Genomic DNA, 24,993 nt, shown 5'->3' with positions numbered 1-24,993 from the left:
AGTTGTTTTCATATGGTATCTATTTTAGCTTGTACACAGCATCATCTGTAAAACTTTAAAGCTATTTATGTCAAAGTTTGTCAAAGTCATTTAAACCTTTTCTATTTTTTGTCAGATTGGCCGTATTTGCTGGTGGATTGGTGGATCTGAACAAATGCTAAAGACTTTCATGCATGGACACTCCATCTTATTCTGGACAAATTTTGTTTAGTGGTTATTGGTTTCTTTTAAAAATAATGACTAGCATATTTATCAGGGATCATCATTTCATTAAATCTGAAAAGACCTTCATGCCGGAATGATTCTTTCAAATCTGGTGAAATCATTTGAAGTGGTTTTTGGAAAACATTATTTAAAGGTTTTTAATATTTAGTAATGCTGGCTATATCTGATGGCAAATCAGTATTTTTTTAAACAGATTTTAAAGACCATTACACCTGTATACTTTCCACAAAATTTTATCAACTTCTGCTAAGCATTTTTTGAGAGTTGTGAATAGCAATTGTGAATGGACAATGCATAATGGATGTTTGACCATACCATAAGCTCACTTGGTATTATGGCCAGGTGAGCTAATAAATGAAATTGATAACAAATCTGAAAAAAACCATGGCATAATCACAACTGATTTTTCATGCTCAAGTTTCCTAAATATCCATTATAATTTGTCCTTATCATGCATGCAAAATGTTGCACTGCTATACCTATCTCTTTTTCTTTTAGGAAAAAAAAAAGACGATTATAAACTACCAAGACATTTTGACTGACCTATACCTATTAGACTGACCTATACTTTTATAAACATCGTTATTCAGAACCAACCTGAGGGAGATACAATATTCTCACTATCAGACATGCTGGGACTAAAAGTGCCTGAGGTGTTTGGGCTCCCAGGAGTTTTGGTCTTCCTCTTGAATGATCGACGCTGCTTTGCTTTTTGTCCTTGCAACTCATCCCCAGTGCCACCACCACTGTCCTCTGATGGTGAATTACTCCTTGCTGAAGCATGAAAAAGGTAGTTTTTGGGAGGTAAAACTAATTTTAAATATGTAGTCTTTACCTGCTACTCCCCAGTCCAAGGAGTTATTTTCCCTCCTCCAATTAGTAACTGGAGGGCTAGAATGAAAAACATCTTTCCAGTCTAATACCTCAGTCCACTTTTGAAAATCAAAAAATAGCATCCTTCTTTGATCTGGACAGAGACTGAAAGGACATCAGCGGAGGGATTGGGGGAGGGAACTAGGCAACAATAACAGGTAATTATTACATAATAAAATTAGTTTTACACATTCTAATATCAGTAATACATTACCTGCTATTACTGTGTCGCTGAATTTGCCAGCCTGGAGTGAGACTGATGGTTATGGTAGGATATCAAAGTGAACTTACCACTGCTGCTAGTAAGGTGCTCTACTGCAGAATGGAGAATTGCTTGAAAAAATGTTGGCTGATACAACTGGGACCAAAGTATAAAATACTCAATCTGGTAAAATAATGAGTGAAGGAAAAAAAATGAGAAGAAAGTGGGGTGAGATTGCCATATGGCAGCTTTTATGACATCATCCAAAGAAAAATCATTGAAAAGGTCCCATGATGCAGCAGTAGCCTGATTTCATGGGCTTGATTTTCATGCAAGACCTCTCTCTCAGTGATAGACTGATAAGGTCTTTTAATAGTCTACACAATCCATCTCAAGATGGTGGCTGCCAAAATATCAGAGGGGCCTATTAGTGGAAGAAAAAGAAGGCTAAAATAGTTTCTTTTCTCATTTGATTTAGAGAGAATTGTAAATCTCTAACTGGCTAAAAGAGTTTGTCTTAATCATCCACATGATAGATTCAATACGAACAGCAGCTACTGACGGTATCCGATACTTGGCAAGAAAACCAGCATACATGCCAACCCCTGGTGAGGAAAAAGTTTAATCCAAATGGACAAAAAGAGTAATCCGAGCAGAAAAAGAGTAATCCATATATAACATAATAAAATTCAATGAACATATGTACAAAATCATTTATTTACCCCTCTGATCTTTTAACATCAACTAATCTTCAAGTTTTCATATGTAGCACTTTTAGCTTTAAAAAGCAACAGACTCTCAAAACACTTTGTACCAGCTGAGATTACAAATGTTTTGCACACCAGCAGAGCATTAAGTGCTGGGTTACTTAGCCTGGATCTGACTTCAGTTTCTTTTGTTAACAATGCTAAACAATCTATCGCAGTCAGCATTAGAATGGTAAAGAACCAATATTCCTGTCATAACCTGACAAAGATTAGGAAATTTATATCTTCGAGTTATTGGGTGCCACTGCTCATCAACTCTGCATGAAGCATTAGTTTGAACAAAGGACCAATGTAGTCTTCTACCACTATGGCGCTAGGGGTAGTCCGTGTTCTATTAAGAACTTGGTAAATAACACCTCTGCATTTATAAAATTTGTGTCCACAATTGAGTTCTGTTGTAAAAAAGAAGTTACCTTACTACTGGAGTTAGTAAAAAGAGCTAATTCAAGGTTTCTTTCTTTTACCACCATGACCAATATTAAAATCCTTTCCACATAGCCTACAATGTGTGTGAAGCTGCCCTAGAATGGAACGCTGTATTATGTGATTCATGTATTCATCTCTGAATTGGTTTTTCGTCTTTTTCTAATCCATCTGTGAAATTATTTGAAAAACATTTTTGCTCTAACACATGCACTGACTATAATAAATCTGACGACTTTTAGCGCCAAATACCTCCAGACTGGTTCTGTACCAGACATGAATTAGAACAATGAATCTGCAAGCAAAGATTAAGAATTAGAAAACCAGTCTGTTCTCTCCTAACTAAGCCATACAGCTGCTATAAATAGAAACCAAGGTCAAAAGTTTGAAAGTAGAAACCAGCATATTTCTTGGAAACAGGGCAGCAGCTATAAATAGAATATTATACTGTTAGGAAAGTGCATGCAAGTCTATGGACAAGCATACTCTTATGTCATAGTTATGTAGAAGCTGTCTTTTCTAGAATATGGTCCATGGAATTAACGGGATATGAATAAAAATTGTGAAAACAAATTATTCTTTTGGGAGGAGGATATACCAAAAACACATAGTCTGAATATGTTTACACGTAATGCATAATTTTGTGGTAAAAAGCATAATGATTACACCAAAAGCATAATGGTTGGCATGTATGTTAAAGGGGGAAGATAGGATCTGCATTTCAAAATGCACCAATTATATAAAATTCTCCACTTGGCACTGTAAACCTAGTAAGTCAATTGCCACCTTGACTGATCTATGCATTTGGCAACCTTGCTCAATAATTTCTTAGTGGACTGATCATGTGATACAGACTAGGTGCAAAAGTGGAGAATTTAAGAAGTGCCGTACTAGAGGGACTCTGTGCCATAACAGCAGATCGATCTTTAGCAGTAGTTCCCTGGGTTCATTGACCAATAGGTCAAGGAGACCACACAGCCACCAATTATTGAAAACACTGAGGAGCTATCTGAATGAGCTATGACTTGGAATTCCTGAATCTTTGAAAAATCTGACATATTTCTAAAAAGTGGATGACATCTCTGTACAGATGATCCCACATCAGACTGAAGGCATTCATTGCACATTCTCTCTGGTCTGGCACTGGACAGACATAAAAAGGAAGCTCATTCCAGTAGCCTTTCCCCAACATGAATAACAGACTGGCACAGAGACCATCCCTTGATGTATGAGGTTTGCAGCACTGTCTTATGCCACCAATGCACCCTTGCAGTGCTGTAAAAACAGCCCTCATTTCTAGATAGGACCTTAAATAAGCCACTACAACAATCATCACTCTGGTGAAGGTTCTGGGAGCAGAAGCTAAACAAAACAGAAGAACTCTATATTGGAAGAACTCCATCCTAGACAAACCGACAGGAATTTCCTGTATGCTGTAAAGATAGGTATGTGAATACAGGCAAAAATACTGGCTGGTACTGGTAGAACCAAATAGGAGTTTTTGAAAGAAAGATGTAGGGTTCCAGAAAAGAAGCTGGTAAACATCACTTCTTGTGAAAAGGAACCAGGCATCATTCCTAAGATCCAACCAAATGCTCTGGTACATACTCAAACACTGAAATGAGGGCAACCTGGCAGGAGAGGGTGCGACTTTCTAGGGAAAATTGCTCTCTCCTTAGGTACGGAAGGGGTCTATAGGCTTCAATCTTGGCCTCTTCGACCACCTCATTATGAAAAAGATGGGTGGAAAGGAGTTAAACTTTGTCCAATGGTTCTATTAGCTACTGTTTAAAATGTTTCAGTGGAAAGCTGTGAATGTTCCAGGATGGGGACATTTACTTGCTGGATTTAGTGGGTCTTGGTACCACAAACCTCACTGTAAAGGACTGGTGTCGCTATCCCACAAGACTTGCAAGGCCACTGTAGGGATTAGCTACTCCAGCAAAACCTTTGATATCTCCAAGGCAGGATCTATACAGAGCTGATGAAGATCTATAGAGAGCACCATGGATATTGAGAACACGTCACTCTGTCTTAGCAATAATCTCTAACAATCTCTGGAATGCAGCCAGAGATGATGATTCCTCCTTCAATAGATTAAAGCAGCAGCCAAAGAAGACTGGCCTGTGAGATTATGATAAATATTGTCCAAGCCTTCAGTTCCAGAAAGCCTCGAGTGCCTTGACAGAGATAAGGGCCAAGGTCTCTGCCAAATTCCCCAACTGGGAAGTTCCATAGTTAAAGGTGGGAGGCTCTTAGCCTCAAGACAACTTCTGAATCTGTTCCCTCAACATAACCAAGTAAAGCAGCAAAAGCAGAGTTCCAATTGGATGTGACCTGGAGAGCCTCTCTAGACCTCTTTCTCCTCCATCACCTAACCTGTAGGTTGGAACAAAGGATACTCCAAGAGATGAGAAGGCTTCTTCTGGGAACTTATTTGTGCCAAAAAAAATTAGTGTGTCATCATTATTTCAGTCTTCGAGTGAGGAGACATTTTTTGGTCTCATCTCCCTCCTGGAAGATGGGGACTTTATGACTGGAGGTTTATCATCCTGTTTCCTCTCATGGTGGCTGGGGTGGGGGATGGTACTAACCTGTTAAACCTCTCTCTTTGGAGACAGAGATTGACAATTTCCTTTCAGGAGGAAGTGAGTAGTTGTCTCCCCATTTCCCTTGATAACATGGAGCCATGGCAAAGTCATCTATGGTCTTGTGGTAGGGAAAGGGGATGTGACTGATTGACCACCAAGGTGTGACTCCCCAGACAACACAGGGATTGCACAGGAACATCAAGAAACATGGCATGGACAAACCCTTCCCGAGATGGGTCAACAAAACTCAGAACAAAACCCAGTCACCATAGAACTGACTAGGAACAATGAGAAAGCAGGGTTATCAAACTGATAATTTCCCCATGACAGGTGGTCAAAATCTGGTACCTGGTCAGAAGCTGGGTGTCTGGCACCCTGTCCCTGACACTCTGTGCCCAAGACTGAAAATACCGTAGCAGTGCAAAAAGTCCAAGGAAAAGAATGATGATACTTTGACTGTTGAAAATGTACTAAGATATCAGACTGGGATGATGTTATTTTTCATTCTAGACCTCCAATTACTAATTGAAGGAGGGAATAATCTCCTTGGAATGGGGACAAGCACCAATTAAAGTTACAGCAATGCAATAATTGCATGTAATGTAATACTGCTGCTATTAAATGAAGGTACATTTTATTCTTAAGTTTGCATTAATAATTTCAATGCAGAGCTTCTCCAGAACAATTCTGCATCTAATAATTCTGTAAGTGTAACTTCAGCACACATCCATGAACTATAAATTAAGTATCAAAAGTACAGACTGCTTCCAGCCAAAGAAAAATGGAACTAACAGTACTAAGACCTCTTTCTGCAGAAGCACATCACTATTATGGATAATTTGAGCACTACAAAATTCATTTATTACCACTAGATGTCCACCACAACAAAGCAATCTAGATCATACTCCATGCTTTTATTTCACACTAAAATGGCTGCTTCAAAAATCTCGAGATCTGTAACAGCAGAGCTGAGCAAATATTTCCCTGATCCACTTGTCCCAGGCAAACAAGAAACCAAGAGGTACAAGTGGGTCTGTTATCACCTGTACTTGACTATTTCACTAGCAGGCTTACACAATATTGTAAGAACACATCACATGTAAAGTTTCTCCAAACATAAAATTATGTTAATTTTACATGCACCTATTTATTATATCGTGATAAAAATTCTTTCTGAAGATGAAGGCATAATTAAAATGCAGTCTCCTGCACATAATTGAAATCAAGGATCTCTATGATAATAAACCTAACTAAACAAACATGTCGTTTCAAAAATGGTAAAAAGTCCATCACGTGCAAGATCTTGCTCATTACTTAAAATGTCCAAGATCCTGATGACAGAAGTATTTTCCAATTTTGATCAAAATCATGTCAGAAACATGGCTTCCAAAAAGTGCAACAAGTACATCCTTGATAATATAACCATATATTCCAAGTTCGACCACAATCAGATCAAAATATGGCCTCCAAATTGATAACTAGTTCAGCCAATCATATGGAAGATCACCTCATTTGTATGCATAGTTCTCACTCACTTTACGAAACCATCAGAGATCTTGAAGATATAAGCAAACATTCAAAACTGGATCAGAAATCTGGCCTCCAGGATGGTAAACAAGCTCAACCTGTCAGATGCAAAATTATCTCATTAGTATGTGTGGATATTGGTTATTATCAAACCCATTAAAGCTCTTAATGATATAAGCACATATTCCAAGTCTGATCAAAACTGAATAAAAAATATGGCCTCCAAATTCAAGACCAGCCAATTGGATCAGATTATCACATTAATATGAGTAGATCTAGCTCAATATCTACATTTTATTTGGATTTTAATGGTACTTTTAACAAAATACTGGCAATATCATGCCAAGGAAATGGGAGCTAAGTGCCTTTCCCAAGGAAACAATAAAGCTGCAAACCCAGGCTAGCATGGCCAGGTATCAAACCCACAACTATTGGATTACAAGTCTGATGATCAACCAACCAAGTTACCCGAGCTTCAATCACAACAAGATCTTGATGATACAAATTCATGTTGCAAGTTTTATCAAAATTGGATCAGAAATGTGGCTTCCAAAGGGGTAACAAGCTCACACTATCTCATGCAAGATCACCTCATTATTATACATGAAACTTGTTCATTATCATTATACATTCCAAGAATGGTAACAAGCTCACCCATCTACTCATGCACAGCCAAAATAGCCAATTGAAAACAACTTTTAGGTACAACTTTTATGTACCTAAGCAAGTTTGCAAGTTAGCTGTCTTATTTGCCAGAGTTTCTCACTCTTTCCGAAGATTTTCATGATTGAGCAAACACTATTCTAAATTCATTCTTACTGTTGATATTTAATTCTTCTTTTTTTGTTTTTCATTCTACAAGTCCTTAGTTATACTGATGGTGTGGACAATGAAGTTACGGTCAAGTGTAAACTGTATACATTGTCAGTGAACTGCCAGATGCCGGTGATTTTACACTTGGCACTTTATGGTATTTCTACCCTGATTTTAACTACTCCATTCTACAGGTAATTTTCATCTTGCTTCAACATTTGTTAGGTGCAACAGGATCAGAAATGCACCACTGAGACTTTATTCTGAATTACAATGATTGGTATGTAACTCGATGACAATGTTCCTACCATCAGTATGACCATCAGTGACCTCAGCTTAACCTGATCCAATGCATAGCTCCCTGTTTATCACGCAACCAGACAAATTTATACAGCATCTATGGTGCTGATAACAATCATGTTTGAAAATATATTTCTCATTGCTCAATACATGACTGAATTTTGTATATGATCTAATGGCCCTGTCAATGCAACATCCATTCATTACACCATCAACAACTACTGCATATTTTTAAGCACTTTTCAAATACTTCTGAAGCCAACCACAAATTCAAGTACTTCTAAAGAATGAGCAAACCCTGAGCTTTATAATAATGTCAGATAATTCTAGCAGCATCCTACTCATATTAAAGGCCAGATTCTTCTTATGCAAAATATCACAGATCCCAGAAATAGAGTTCATGTTCAGCCTGTTGACTCTCTCTCATTCAATCTAAGGCAGACTGGTCCGAACAGCACTCGGACTGAAAAACCTTTGTAAAAAAGTAGGGCAAGTTAAAAGTCTGGAGAAAAAGATGGCCTGAGCCCAACAGGTAACAAGAGAAAGAAAAGTAGTCCAATTTTCACCATCTGCTCATACGACTGAAATATTCAAACAAAAGCAATTTCTCTGATATATCTAAGCATGTAGCAATACAAATGTCTCCTGAGAAATGACTTGCTTGAATTCAATCAAAAGTAACAAGAAAATTTTGTGCCTACCCCAATTTACAGTAAAAATGAAAATAATCTGGGTAAAATACGTAATTATATCCAACTTTCTGTTAGTTAATGTTAATCCAATTTATAAAAATACATAAATTTCATAGCTCTTGAAGGCTTTCTGAGTTGGCACCATATAGCCAGTCTTGCAATGCTAAGCTAGCCATAAAACAAAATTGAAAGGTCAACTTGACCTGCATATTTAACATATTTTACATTTCTACAACTAAATGCATTAAAAAAAAAATACAAGTATTCATAAGTGCATCAGTACTGTCATTGCGATGAAACAAGGTTTAGTACTGTCACAGCAATGAAATAAGTTTTAACTCTTCGCAGAAAAAGTTATGTACTTATAATTGGTATTATAAGATACAAACCCACGAGTTGATTGGTGCCAGATCTCTACAAAGCCAAGTGACTTCTTTGATCTCTACCACCACACGAGGCCAATATACACTGTCAACATGCTGCAGCACTATGGACAGAGCTCTGCAGCAAAAGGCTGGAGGTGGTAGTTTTGAGTAACGTGATAGTGGATGGGTTTACTTATAACTCCTGTTGAAAATGCTGGTATTACCAACTTTATTCAGCTGTGAAATAAACTAGTTTAAAACCAAGAGGAATTATTTTACATACTAGCTGTGAATCTGCCTTGGAAATCAGCAGCTCTATGAAATTTTTTTTATGAAGAATTTATTTGCCCCAGACAGACCTCTTAGAAAGTTTCACTAACCCAATGAAGAATTTCTCGTCTTGGACATTGGGACTATGGGATTTGCTTAGCCCTGAACAGGGTTAATCTTCATAGCAGATGACTACTGGCATTAGTCAAAATATGTATTTTGTCACATTTTTTATTGCGGTCAACAGTATGTGACAACATCCAAGAAAAACCCATTCAACCATTCCAATCGATATTAAGTTTACACTGGGTGATTCTTCTTCTAATGTATAATCAAAACCACCCAATTTTGTGATTTTTGCTTTTAAAAAAATAACAGGTATGAAATGCTCACAAGAACCATACCTTTCTCGCCTTGAGGATCAGCAATATTCAAATGCCTCTCATTGAAGGGATGGCTGATGATGGGTCTCTCCTCTTGGCTTCCAGTGCGGTGCTTATGCTTCTTTTTGTGCGGCGTAGGCTTTCTGTTCACCTTCCTGTACAAGTCTGACTTGTGCTTCTCTCGCTCTAATGAGCTGAATTCAGAATCTTCTGAGTCTGTCACACCTGCTGGTGGTGGGATAAAAAAAAATAATTAAAAATCAGACAGCAAACTAAAGAGTTGTGTTACAACTTCACAAGCCTGTCTCATTCAATGTCATGCCGATAAATGATGTGAAATAATAATATCAGTAAGTCTGCTTCCTCATCCTTTTGACTTTCTGACCCTACCAAAATATAAATATCACTGGTGGAAATGCTGAAAATGGCAACTTGTGAAAATAAATCATCCTATGTCAAGACTTCTTCTAAAAGTACCCTATGGTCTAGCACTCTCAATATTTATGCAACATATACCAATACCTTTTGGTCCAGTACTCTTGATATTTATACAACACAAGTACCATATGGTCCAGTACTTTCAATATACAGTGGAACCCTGCTATAATGCGATAATTGGGGTCCAAAAAATTGGATCATGTTAATAACGGGGTTGTGTTAATGCAGGGTTTTACAGTATTTTACTTTTTTCAGAGAAGAACTCATTGGCACATATACGTGTATTCATGTCTAATGTATATGATGAATAGGGTATCAACACCATTAACTATCGTGCCGTCATGGCATGCAGTTAATCCATAATGCATGTAATTCCATTGAAAAATTGCACACAGATTTACAATATTCAATAATTTTGTCACAGATCATTGTGTCTGAATTTAACATCTAATATACAGCATGAATAGAGTATTAACACTGCTTACTTGCCATCTGATATCGTACCATCAGGGCTTGCAATTAATCCATAATACATGTAATTCCATTGCAAAAACTGCACACATATTTAAACTATTCAATAATTTTGTCACAGATCATTATGTGTCTGAATTCAATGGGAAAAATTAACAGCAAAATTAGGTTAAGAAGGACGAAGCATGTGTACGGTTCATTGTGTTCCAGGGTCTATGAACGGTGTCTGTACAAATTTCATACTGATAAAAAATTTATCATCTGAGTTTCCGTGTACATTTATCCACTGCAAATTTCCGATAATTAATGCTTGTAAGCCTATTCGTTTAAATGACAACACCATGAATAATTAACAATCAACACATGCTTTCAGCATTCATATAACTTTTACTTCAGATTTTGTGAATATAGAAAAAAACATGTGGACACTACTATATTAATCATTGTGCAAAGTGTAGAGAACGACTTGCGTTTGTGAATTTGCTTTTCCATAACAATAAAACATTTTTTTTAAAAATAGGAAATTAATAACGAGTTCATAAACAAACACCATACACCTGTAAAACCAGAGAACTAAGTGCAGTAGGCCTACAATGGTCACGAGTCACTTTTATAAATATTTTAAGCTGAACACATGTACAATTTCATACCCTTTCAATTTCCAGCTAATAAAGCAGACATTATTTACTGGTCAACTGATTGTATCTAATAACACCGTCAAGCCCAGTAAACATGTTGGTGGCTTTCATTTTTTGGTGTTATTGTGAGAATCTTTTATCAACTACCGCATTGTCTGCTGCTTGGTTGTGCTGCTTGGTTGTGCATACAGTTAAAGAAGAAATACATGTTAGCAATTGTTTCAGCAACAATTGTATGGAGAATTAAGTCAAGACAATCACAAGGACAACTTACTGGCTTTACTCATGTATCAGTAATAAGTAACATTTCCGATAATGTTTATTTTGGCATAACACTTCAAGAACCTGGTAAAATTGTCAAATTTCAGAAGCTACGCCACGATCGTATTATATTAAAAGTCATACATGAACACTTCGCCAAAATGATAATAAGCGTTTTACACACTATTTCTTGTACTTTAAAAAAAATTAAAAATTACCAGTACGAGAAAAATACATGTACATGTATTTATAATTTCAGGAACCACGCCATGATCATATTATATTCGAATTCGTACACGATCTCTTCCCCAAAATGATAAAAAAATATTTACACTATTTCACATACTTGGAACAAAAATTACTTTTTCACATGTGAATGAATATACAAAATTTCAGGAGCCACACCACAACCACATTATATCTGAATTCACATTTTGGGTGCGTTATGGTGGGGTTGCACTGTATGTTCAAATTATGGTAGTACCCTATGGTCTTGGAGTCTCTAGTTATACAACTTGTGCTAGTACTCTATGTTCCTTTACTCTCAATATTTATACAACTTGTGCTAGTACCCTGTGATCTAGTACTCTCTGTTTATACAACTTATTCTAGTACCCTATGGTCATATACTCTCCTTTCAAAATTTACACAACTTGTGCTAGTACTCTGTGGTCTAGTACTTTCTGTTTATACAACTTATTCTAGTACCCTGTGGTCATGTACTTTCAACAGTTATACAGCTGACACTACACTAATTCCAGTTTTATACAACTTTTGCAAGTACCATATGGTCCAGCACCCTCAATTTGAGTACTATTTTTGCTACACTTTGTTTCCATGGTAACATAACAAAAATTAAATGCAGAAAATTCTAAGTACCTGTATAAAGAAGCACCTCTATCACATGTGTACCAGGTCTGGTTGAAACGACCCATAACAAATTGGAAGTGTGTTCCAGAAAGAAACTTTTTTATGGGCAGACAGACAAATCGACATGGCAAAAGATAGTCCCTTCCCCATATTACATACATAATGTTCTTCCAGTCATTTTATTGGCAAACAGTATACATGTAAGTTTTCAATGCTTTCACCAACCTTAATTTACTGATGCCAAATATTTCAATGAAACTTGCTGATTATTTTTAAAAATTCTGTTATTTCTACTGTAGTTCATCAAGATGTAGTCCCATCAGTTATCATATACTTCATAAGATGGAGTCACTGAGTTGTTTTTTTGGAACTTTCAATATATTTTTTGGCTATATCATGCAAAGGAAATGGGATCTAAAAGCCTCTTTCAAGGACATACCAAGGCAGCCAACAAAGCCTGGGTAACTATGGAAAAACATGTGACCCTTGGATTAAGAGTCCAATGTTCAACCAATTTAGCTATCACTTAGCTACCCCTGGAGACAACTTTGATCCCCTGGTCCAAACAAAATGATACTGAAACCAACCATTTCTCAGCAGCAAAAGTCAACAGAAGAAATTGAAATACAAAAAGGCACCGGTCTAATAAATCATCAATTTTCAAAGAGTTATCTTTAATAGTTTTGGAATTTTCCTGGCAAAGAGATGGATGGATGGAAAAATGAAAAATGAAAAAAGAAGTAAATGCAAATAAGAACCACTTGTCCAATTTGTGAACCAACTGAACCAAAAATGTGTACAGAAAGACAGAAAGAGACTGATATATCACCCATATTACCTATCTGGGGGAACAAAAGTGATCAAAACTTGTGTTCAACCTTTCCATTTCATTTACTAGTGTCCTAAAGTGGTCAGAGATTAACTTACAACAATGACAAAATAAACTCCTCTCAAAATCTGGCTGTTGGCCTTGTAAAGAAGTAAGATTTACAACACCAATTAGTTATTGCATAAAGTCATTTTAAGTGAATCTCTTCAAATTTTCTAAATTTCAGTCATTCATTAGTACGTATTTAGTCAGAATGTTATGTGGTTTTTAAGTCCTGCCTCAGGATCTGTAAATGCCTGTGATATGAAGGTGAAAAGATGGTATTTGAACAAAGATACAAACAATTTGCAGATAATAAATCCAAATGCAAACAAACACCTATACCAGCCCACCTCCAAAATCAACAGTAAGAGCAACAAGATGTGCATAACTTGAATTACAGTTAGTCACATTACATGTACGTGTCAATGCTAATACCTTTTTCCTTTTTCCTCTGAGTTGATTTTATTCTATGAAGCTTCCCTTCAGGCAGTGCATCATCAACTGAAGCATAGTCCCCATCTATACATGGACCCTCTAAAGCATCCTGTTGAATACAAAATGAGAATATTCAAAAAAGCTACTTACAGGCAAATGTTTACTTCCATTCCTTTGTTATATCCTTTAATGTAACATTTTTCTGTGCCTCAGCACAATGGGTAAGGTAATGTAAGGTAAAGTTCAAAATGAAAAATATGAATTGCATTAAAACATCAGGAACACACCTTTCAAAAATAAACATATACATACAACATAATAAAATATGATTTCGATTTTAAAATTCTGTAAAATGTACATAAAATAAAACATAACAGTAATACTTTAAACCAAGTATTAAAGGCAACTATTCAACATTTTCCAATACTGAATGTTGATAAGGTCATATCATAGCTGAACTTTTGCATGTACATTTGCAACCATATGACACAGGTGTATGTATTGTAGCTGAATATTTGCATGTACATTTGCAACCATGTGACACAGGTGTATGTACTGTAGCTGAATATTTGCATGTACATTACAACCATGTGACACAGGTGCATGTATTGTAGCTGAATATTTGCATGTATATTTGCCAACCATGTAACACAGGAGTACTTCTGTGCACAGAAAACATAACCTCAACAAACAATAAAGACAGAATAATTAAAGCCACAATACTTTACATTTTAGAACCAATTATTAATGCAATGCCAATGTCAGTCAAAGTGGACAGTAAAGAGAACCATATTTATTAAAGGCACAACCATTTTTGTTTCAGTTTCACTGACAAGAACATGAAAATGGAATAGCGAAAAACCCATAAAACTGATGCTTCAAAGAATAGAGACAAATATTTTGTACAATTAGGAGTAAGTTTTTTTTACCAAGACCAACTGCTCTCCTAAACTGACAGCAAACAAATATGTTCTAATAATCATAACACATAATTATAAACAGAAATTCTGATGCTTCCTTGACAAAGCAAGGAAGAGTACTAGATTTTACCATAATGAAAACCTTACTGGCAACACAATATAACAGCTACATGCATGTTATCACTATTATGTGATATCAAAAGTATGAATGGGATTCATTCAGTGAGAATTTGTGATGAGCGTGGTATTTTAAATTCATGTGCATTATTATGATATTTAGAATTCTTCCGGTACAAGATTATGTTTCAGTATTTATTTCAATGCAGATGTATAAAATAAAATTTATATCTTCTTCTTGTTTAATTAATATAATAAAGAGGTCACTGAAATTGACACTGTAAACAATTCATTTGCGACTCCTTCTTTTAATGGCACTTTGAACACCTTATTGGCTGTATCATGCCAAGGAATGGGAATTAAGTGGATTTCCCAAGGACTCACAGAGGCAGCTGACATCAGGATGGCCCAGGAAGGTATGGAACCAATGATAGTTGGATTACAAGTCCGATTCTCTACCAAGTGATTTACCATGGCTTCTGCATCAATAACAGGAACAGTGTACATTAATTTACTAAAAACTCATTTACATTCTATGTGAGATCACATGCAAATTTTAATTCAGTCTCTTTCCAATTTATTGAAAAACACAATTTTCAGTCTCCAAGTCATGACTTCATGCATTTGTGAAAAAAGTATAGAACAATATAACAGATTTGCAGTGTGTAAACAATGAGAACTTAACACAAATATTTTGAGCAATGTTTTGCAGCTGGAAACTCAGCACTTCAGAAAAAACCTTTGTAAACAGATTGTTTTTCCATTTGCCAAAGAGCTTTCAATCTGGTCTACCACATTCGATGTCAGATTGGCACCATTCTGATTTAGGACCAACATGACATCATAATCCATCTAGCAATAACAAGATTATTGGGATAATAGTTCTTGTGCTCATATCCAAACAGCACCAACTAGAAATAATAGGTAGTCTTACAGCAAAAACCCTTCTCAATATGACCATCCATTCAGGAAGAATAGCATTACAAGATTTTCAAGATGGTTGCCATGGTGACCATATTGGATGACCAAACAGCAACATTTTCAACATTCTCATTTAGGACCAACTATATCATAGGATGAGTGTGTGTACATATTTTCATGACAATATGTGTAGTAGATTAGGACTAGTAGCAATAACAAACTTGTACTAACAGATGGACGACAAACGCTGTATGAAAGGCCATCCCATAAGCTCTTTTACTATATCATCTATGGAGTGCGTGTGTGTGAATTGGATTTTTAATCTAGCTTTAACAATTTTTCAGACTATCGCTACAATGTCTGCAGTGTGGCAGTTTGTAGTGATGTTAGCACTGAAGCATCATGCCGCAGACATGTAGCATTATGTCCCACCCAGTCACATTATCCTGACACCAGGCCGACCAGTCCTAACACAATCCTCTTAATGCTGAGCACCAAGCGAGGCAGCTGTTAGTATCTATATAGTCAAAAAGAAACTAATAATGATTCTGAAGGGTTTCTTACCTTGACAGTGCCATAATCGGCAATTTCTATATGTTCGGGCAAAGCAAGTGGGGCTTGAACTGGACCTTTGGCACCCACAGGATACCTCTGAAATGGGGAATTCTGAACAAGTTTCAAGGGCTGAAACAAAGCAGAAAAAGAATGATAACCAGAATAAAGAAAGCTTACCATTCCCCTGATCTACAATCAAGGTACAAAGACAAAACTGAACTTGGATCTCCATGTTGACTGTTCCTATCTCAATCACAAACAGAAATAACTACTATATCAGCGGTGTTTGTACCATGCATGTACTATTGATAGCCTCATTTCAGATGAGTATATCACGCATTTAGTAAGCTTCTGCTGTCTTAATAAATGACAATAAAGGTCATTCAAGAATTTGATAGAAATTGACGTTCTTGCAGTAAATGAAGTTTTATTAAAAAAATACTTCTTTTGCCCATTATTCTGAATTAATCAAGCTAGATGTGAAAACACCACAACTTCCATTTATTCAAATTTATTAAATATATCACAATCAACTTCAATCAATTTTTCACACTTGAACTTAACTGAATCTTTGCAGATAGATTTTAGTCTCAGTAAAAGAAAATCCATGCATTCATATTTTAATTTTAACAATTCACTCATTCCTATCAGTCTGTTGTCAACATATTCCCTTTCTTTTCTTGTCTTCTTTTTAATTGCAATTACAGGCTTGCGGCTTGTATGGTACAGCAATACCATGTTTAGTGTGCACCTATGCAGTCCCAGGTTTCATTCCCAGTTCCAACACAAGCAAAGGTATGTGGTCATCCACTGGTCCATCCTGGGATCTCCTGTTTCCTTTGGTTTTTCTTTGTGTTCGAACTGAAATAATGACTTGAAGAGAGGCATCTATTTCAATGTTGAAATGTTAAGCATACTATCTTCATGCAGCAACACTTGAGAATTATTTAAAATTAAAACATTGAAAACAGGTTCAATGGACAATGAAACTTTAGATTGCAAAAATTAAACTTACATGTGGCTTATGTTTGGATTTTGGTGGTCGTGCAGCTGCTGGTGACGGAATTTTAGAAGATGTTGAGTACATTGAGTTTTCGGACCAAATCATTTCATTACTGGCTTCCTGACTGGAGAGAGGTGTTGGCTCAACTATTTAAATAAATATATCATACACAGACATTAGATATTACGCTATTATTTGAATTAGTTCAACGTTTACACAAATTATGGTTTCTTCACTCTAACAGGTACTACTTTAATACATTACAGAATTCTGCCATCAATTCATCCTGAAATAAACATGAAACATCTACTAACAATGTCCAAGTATAGTATACATCATGGGTCGGCAACCTATAGCACACAAGAGGTTTTGTGTGGCATGTGAAGGGCAGCCAAAACTCTCTTCCTGGTGGCATGTGCTCGTTCATTTTGTAATTAACATGGAAAAAAGTGGAATGCTATGTAAAATAGGTTGCAGATCACTGGTATACATAATCAATGTATTGAGAATACTATTAGCTTGGAGGGCTAAGTGATACATAACTTACAAAAGATGCAAATACATAACTCCACAGATATTACTATTCCTTTAACCATGTTACACGTACTGCTCTAAATAACTCTAAATAATCGTATAATATTCTGCTAAATATTCTTTTCTTTATATATCACTATGGAATTTATATTAACACATTTGAGAAATTTCTTTTTAAAAGCATTGTTGTTTACTACTGTTTAAAATACTGCCACACACGGAACAGATCCAAAGATAACCACTATTGGGTTTAACATATTGCCTCCCTTGACATATAAAACGTGAAAGACTAGTGGATATATATTTTTGTCACTAATTTTAGAAAGACTGTAAAGTATGTTGCTATTTTTAGTAATACAAACTATACCTAATAACAAAGAATGAATAATATGCCATACACATGGAGGATGTGAAATCCATCCAAAACAAAAGTATAAAAAGCCCTCAACTTCTCTGAATACAATAATTTACCTTAAATCAAACAAATGAAACAATATGGCATAGTATGAATATTATAAATATGCTGATAACTTTTCATAATGGAGAAAAAATAATGACACTCAGGTATATTTTGAACTTTTTTTTATAAGGAAAGAAGATACAGACCACAATTCAAGCTTTTTAAAACAATTACACAATGACAGAATGCACTAATATTCCAGGACTATTTTTCCTACACATACTGACAAATACAATCATAAAATGGATAGAAATGATATGCTAATATCTATTAAATGCTCTGTTAGGAAATTATGATTAATTAGCGCGTTTAAGAAGTCTATATTTACTATGTAACACTATACAGAGTTCAATATTTTTAAAGACTAAATTATACAGGACAAAACCAAACACAAAATGTATAAACATATGGTTGTAAACATCCTAGTCAAACCCATTTTAGCAGTTACATCTGTGATGTGCAAAAGACTGCCTCTTGAGAAAAGCAACACCTCAATAGGTCTAGTTCTACAGATGCCATGTAAGACAGATGACTGAATGACTTATAAGTTAGGTTTAATTCTATCATATAAAAGCACAGAGAATAAATTCTACTATTTCCATACCTAATAGAACCATTCAATGTAAAAAAATAAAAAATAAAAAAAGGATAAACTACTGGAATGATCTTCTAGCTAAAGTAAAAAACAAAAAACTATGGTTTATTTTGGGTTTTCAAATGCCAAGAAGTAAATTTAAATAATTCTAGCAAATTTCATCATTTTTATGAATATTTTATTTTTACAGGCACATGATCTGCCACAACTGTAAGAAAGTCTGAAGAAATGGTCTTCATTCAATTATTCATTAATTATAGCAAAATGCAAAGAGATTAAACTTTCCAATTTCAGCCAATATTGCCTAACTGTTGGTTTTTCACATTTCCTGCTCATGCCATATCGACATCAATCTTCTAAAACTAAAAATCATCTTGTGACATTAACTAGTACAATTTCTGTGCCAATGCTAACAACCACAAATATGAGGGTTATACATTAAGACCTCTATATTCCTAATACCATACATACAGAAGGGTCAAAAACATGCATTCTATTTCAGATGAAAGAAAGAAAATTATAATGGGGGTGGGGTCGGGTTTAAACAGCACTTAAACACATTACTGGCTACATTATGCCACGAAAATGGGGGATAAATGCCTTCCCAAAAACACAATGAGGCAGTCAAACCTGGCTGGCCTGGGTGTATTACATGCACAACCCTCGGATTACGAGTCCTATGCTCCAAATGAGCTATAAAGACTCTGTAATACTTCATGAATAATCTGGTAAGAATAATGATTTTCAGAATTAGATTTCCTTCTTTTTTTTTGGTGGACCCATGGCACCTCAGTTGGTAGAGTGTCAGACTCCTAATCAAAGGGTTGCTGGTTTGATACCCATTCTAGCCAGCCTGGGTTGGTTTGATCTCTATGTCCTTGGGAAAGACTTTGTACCTATTTCCTCAGCATGATACAGCCAACATGTTAAATTATCTTAAAACCAAGAAAAACAAAACAAAACAAAACTTACATGCAAGGGTTTGAAGCCTTCTGGCTCTCTGATATAATGAAAACTACAATTACAGAGTAAATTTAAAAAATGTATCTTAGTAAACTGAATTTTTTAATTTTATGGGTAGGGCTGAAAGTGCCAAAAGAACAATTTACATAAAGGAAGTTATTCTAAAGATTGTATTTCAGTACAGTGTGACCCTGCTATAACACAGTAGTTGGGAGCCATAGAACTTAACTGTGTTATAGACTGAACCGTGTTATAAGCAACCAGGTCAGTTAGCTGAAGAAAATGATGCATGTACCCCAACAAATATGCAGGGGAGGGCAGGTAATAAATGTGGGCAGTAAAATATGTGCTTTATTGGCACAGTTACCATCTTAAATCGATGCATATTAAATGAGAAATACAAATGTAGTGAAAACAGAGAAGGTATATATAATATTTTACTTTATTTAGAGAACCACGAATTGGTACATATACGTGTATACTGTTTATATATACATGTTTAATGTATAGCATGAATAGAGTATCAATACTGTGTACTCACCCACATATCTCATCACATACATTGAATCCACAATACAATTGATTCCTTCGAAAATATGCACACACAGAGACTTAAAATACTCAATAATTTTGTCACTGGTCATATAGGTCTGAGTGTGTGTATGTGTGTGTGTGTGTGTGTGATTTGGATTTTAAACGTAGCTTTAAAAAAAAAATCAGTCATATCGCCATATTGGTCTGAATTCAGTGGAAAAACAGCACAATCATGTAATGAATGATGAAGCACATTTACTTTTCAGTATGTCCCAAGTCGGTAAAAGTTAGTTTGTATTTTAAGCTGCCATTGGTATTGTTTGTAAGCATAAACTTTTTCCCTGCAAAAAGGAAACTTTCACGACACAGTTAACATGTTCCAATCATGTTGGAAAACACGAAAATCCATCAGATTCCATTTCTTTTATTTAAGTTTAGTACTGACTTCCTTTGAAGAAAGGTTCTTCGTTTTTAATGAAAGCTTTAGTCAGCTTTCTTTGATGAAGGATGCATGTGTTATTGAAGTCACTGCTAAAGGACAGCATTGGAGAACCAAAGAAATGCCCATTTCTTATTGTGGTGGCAACATCAAATAATTGTACCATATGACTGAGACTGATTTTTGTTCCCATTTGCTAAGTACGTTTTCATAAAAATCGGTGCTTCAAAGGTAATCTGTTTTCTTTGAAATTTCAGCAAACTATTTTATTTAGGTTCATTTTTGAAAAGGAATTGGCCATCGTTTGGTTTCTTCTAGTTACTGTTCCTGCCAGCCTATTGAACAGATCAACAAGTAAAATGGTTTTATCTGGTTTTTTTGTTGTTTGTTTGTTTTTTACACTTGTGGTAGCAATGTGATGCTGCCTTCCATGCATGTGTCAGAAATTTAACAAAGGGTAAATGGAAGTTGTTGTTGCTTTAGGGTTTAACATCATTTTTCAGCACACAATAGGATACACGTGGCGGCCAGTATTAATGGTGGAGAAAGAACCCAGGAAAAGCCCGGAAAGAACCACTGACTCACGAGAAGCTACTGGCAAGCTTTCTCACATACCCACATTAGCTGAATATGAGACTCGAACCCACGCAGACAGAGGTGAGATAGCAGTGATCCGTAACGGAGAGAGCTTTAGACAACTCGGGGCCCCAGGTAAATGGAAGATAGAAACGCAGGTGTTCTGGTCTGATGACAGGGATTATTAGAGAAAATTTTAGTGTTCTGAAGGATTTAATTCTGAGTGAAAAGAAGAGGAATTTTACTTACCATCGACATGCAAATGTCAGTCTATGTAAATACATTAATTACTACCAAGTGCATGAAAATCTAGATAGATTACAAGATAATGCCTCATCCGTTGATCTCCGTTACCAGAAATGTCAACAAGAAAAACAACATATCTCACAACATACAGTACTCATGCTAGATGTCAAGATAAGCGGATTATGATATAACAATGCACTGTTTAGATTGTTTGTCAATATGGACTGAATTTATGTAAAAATATATCAATTTCAGTGCAATTTATTTCAAGCTTGCGGCTTCCTTTCATGGGGCCTCTGCATTTCTCTACTCCAAACCAATGGTTGTATATACAAGTCAAACAGCCAACAATGTCACCAATAAAAAAAAATCGCCAGATGGTACATTTTGGCACCAATAAGGGGAAAAAAATCCAAGTTTGCAACATTGGCGAAGCCCTACGCCATCCCAGAATAAACTTTTTACATGTTATTTTTTGTATGTTTAAGAAGAATTTTTTTTTTGCATGTATGAGACAAGCACATATAAAATTTCAGAAGCCATGCCACAATAGTCTTGTATTATTCATATGTGATCTCTTCCAGAAAATGATAATAAACTTAACATTTTTTTCGTACTTTTAAGAAAGATTTTTTTTCGTGTACGAGAAAATTACATATGAAATTTCAGGAGCCACACTACGACCGTGTTATATCCGAATTTGTGTTATAACAGAGTGCTATAGCGGGGTCACACTGTGTTATGGTGCTATGGCCTGGACTTCTTGGCTATTATTGTCAAAGGTCAGTTTTTTTTCTAAATTACTGTTGGCCAACAGGCCATGATCTGATGTATTTGTCACAGGACCCATATCTTTTGCATGTGTAAACATCATATATTAACTAATATGGCATGTATGAAAAGTCTAACCATGTAATTAAAAAAATTGTGGGTTTTTATTTTACTCATTTTGTTTGGGACTCCAGTGTAGACCATGCAAACATCTTAAAATTGTGAAACATCATTTTATGCTAAAACCTAAATCACACTGACTTGTGTGTTAAATAACACCAAAGTCATATAAATTAGGTCAATACTGACCAATCCAAATGCTCAAATACAATGTACATGTGTTTTCCCCATGTAGCAATTGATCAATAAAAATAAATAAACAATTCATCTTGTTTACAACTGAAATCTTATTTGCTTTTATTTTGTTACAGTTATAACAATATAAATATAAATCAGACATGCTACAGAATTATCAATGTTTGAAATTTTCTGTTTGTTTCTTTGTTCTTTAACTTCTACATTTATGACACTTTTTTTCATTATTGGACTCGTTGAACCCAGACCCAGTCTTTATGTTTGCTACTCTCGGGTGGTCTCTTCGACACTGCAAATTTAGTTTTGATTGTAACTGGGCTGTTGGTATGGATCTATCTAGCCATTGTTTAAATTCCCCTTTTTGTAATTTTTTCACATACACACCATTAGGTTTTTGTATGTGGTTCCCAAGTTTTTCCTTATGGCCTCAAAGTATTCTGGGTAAGTGCTTTGTGTTCCATTTTTTTATAGTTCCCTGAACACTGCCTTCTAAAAAAATATGCTCAAATGTTTATAATCAATTATTCTTTTCATTTTTGTATTAAATAATGCCATATGACAAGGAGGGTGGCTAATAAAACTCTTTAATTTTTCAAATATTAGGAACTGAATTAAAACAAGTATCTGCAAGTTTCAAAACTTAATAAAATAGAGATTTTATATTGTAAGATTGACAAAAAATATATCCACCCTGTGTTTTTGTAATTTATGACATGACAAAATGTAAATTTTGAACATAAATATCTCAATCTTAACTTCTGTAAATGTCATTACATTACAGAACAGCAAAGGTCCCATCAAGGAGCCACAAGGGCTTCTTGTGCTGCCTTGTTTGAAAATTAGGCTGAAAATGGAAACTTAATACATTACTTGAACCCACCTTGTGGTACTTTAAACTGAATGTTGCAAGATGCTGAAATTAAAGATTTTCTAAAAATGCAATGATGCTCAACTACTATGCTACTATGATTGACAGCAGAATTTCTACTTACTGTAATCTGTTCTATATTCATTTTGCGCATCTTTCCTACTTACTGTTGTTGTTGTTGTTGTTGTTGTTGTAGGGTTTAACGCCATTTTTCAGCACACGATAGGCTATACTTACTGTAATCTGTTTTATATTTATTTTGTGTGTCTTCCCTACTTCCTGTAATCTGTTCTATATTCATCTTTTGTGTCTTCCTTACTTACTGTAATCTGTTCTATATTTGTCTTGTGGTGTCCTACCTACTTACCGCAATCTGTTCTATAGTCAGTTTAGTGGTGTCTTCCATACTCACTGCGATCTATGTTCATTTTGTGTGTGTTCTCTACTTACTGCAATCTGTTCTATATTCATTTTGTGTGTGTTCCCTACATACTGCAATCTTTCTTGAATTCATTTTGTGTGTCTGTCCTACTTACTGAATCTGTTCCATAATGTCTTGTGTCTTCCCTACTTACTGTAATCTGTTCTATATTCGTCTTGTGTGTCTTCCCTACTTACTGTAATCTGTTCTATATTCGTCTTGTGTGTCTTCCCTACTTACTGTAATCTGTTCCATATTGTCTTGTGTGTCTTCCCTACTTATTGTAATCTGTTCTATATTGTCTTGTGTGTCTTCCCTACTTACTGTAATCTGTTCTATATTCATCTTTATTGTCCTACCAACTTACTGAATCTGTTCCATATTGTCTTGTGTGTCTTCCCTACTTACTGAATCTGTTCCATATTGTTGTCTGTCTTCCATACTTACTATAATCTGTTTTATATTGTCTTGTGTGTCTTCCCTACTTACTGTAATCTGTTCCATATTGTCTTGTGTGTCTTCCCTACTTACTGTAATCTGTTCTATATTGTCTTGTGTGTCTTCACTACTTACTGTAATCTGTTTTATATTGTCTTGTGTGTCTTCCCTACTTACTGTAATCTGTTCTATATTGTCTTGTGTGTCTTCCCTACTTACTGTAATCTGTTCTATATTCATCTTTATTGTCCTACCAACTTACTGAATCTGTTCCATATTGTCTTGTGTGTCTTCCCTACTTACTGAATCTGTTCCATATTGTCTTGTGTGTCTTCCCTACTTACTGAATCTGTTCCATATTGTTTTGTGTGTCTTCCCTACTTACTGTAATCTGTTCTATATTGTCTTGTGTGTCTTCCCTACTTACTGTAATCTGTTCCATGCTGTCTTGTGTGTCTTCCCTACTTACTGTAATCTGTTCTATATTCATCTTGATTGTCCTACCAACTTACTGAATCTGTTTTATATTGTCTTGTGTGTCTTCCCTACTTAACTGTAATCTGTTCTATATTGTCTTGTGTGCCTTCCCTACTTACTGTAATCTGTTCCATAATGTCTTGTGTGTCTTCCCTACTTACTGTAATCTGTTCTATATTCGTCTTGTGTGTCTTCCCTACTTACTGTAATCTGTTCCATAATGTCTTGTGTGTCTTCCCTACTTATTGTAATCTGTTCTATATTGTCTTGTGTGTCTTCCCTACTTACTGTAATCTGTTCTATATTCATCTTTATTGTCCTACCAACTTACTGAATCTGTTCCATATTGTCTTGTGCGTCTTCCCTACTTACTGTAATCTGTTCCATATTGTCTTGTGCGTCTTCCCTACTTACTGAATCTGTTC

At 35.4% G+C, this 24,993-nt stretch overlaps 1 protein-coding gene across 2 annotated transcripts in view; it reads right to left on the bottom strand.

Annotated features, from left to right (window-relative positions):
* The window catches only part of LOC149785280 (rho GTPase-activating protein 5-like), a 188,509-nt gene that overhangs the window by 59,996 nt on the left and 103,520 nt on the right, over nt 1-24,993 (bottom strand). For both annotated transcript variants that reach the window (XM_089979150.1, XM_089979151.1), the window contains exons 16-20: nt 16,944-17,077; nt 15,938-16,057; nt 13,416-13,524; nt 9,453-9,659; nt 823-999 (exon numbers count right to left, since the gene is read on the bottom strand). In XM_089979150.1, the coding sequence (XP_089835276.1) occupies nt 823-999; nt 9,453-9,659; nt 13,416-13,524; nt 15,938-16,057; nt 16,944-17,077 (747 nt within the window). The remainder of the gene's footprint in view (nt 1-822; nt 1,000-9,452; nt 9,660-13,415; nt 13,525-15,937; nt 16,058-16,943; nt 17,078-24,993) is intronic.

Source organism: Sinohyriopsis cumingii, chromosome 13 (assembly GCF_028554795.1).
Source record: "Sinohyriopsis cumingii isolate HCF-2022 chromosome 13, ASM2855479v2, whole genome shotgun sequence".
Classification (NCBI taxonomy): Eukaryota; Metazoa; Mollusca; class Bivalvia; order Unionida; family Unionidae; genus Sinohyriopsis; species Sinohyriopsis cumingii.
Note: the sequence above shows the minus strand (reverse complement) of the source record. Positions and strands in the feature narration are given on the sequence as shown.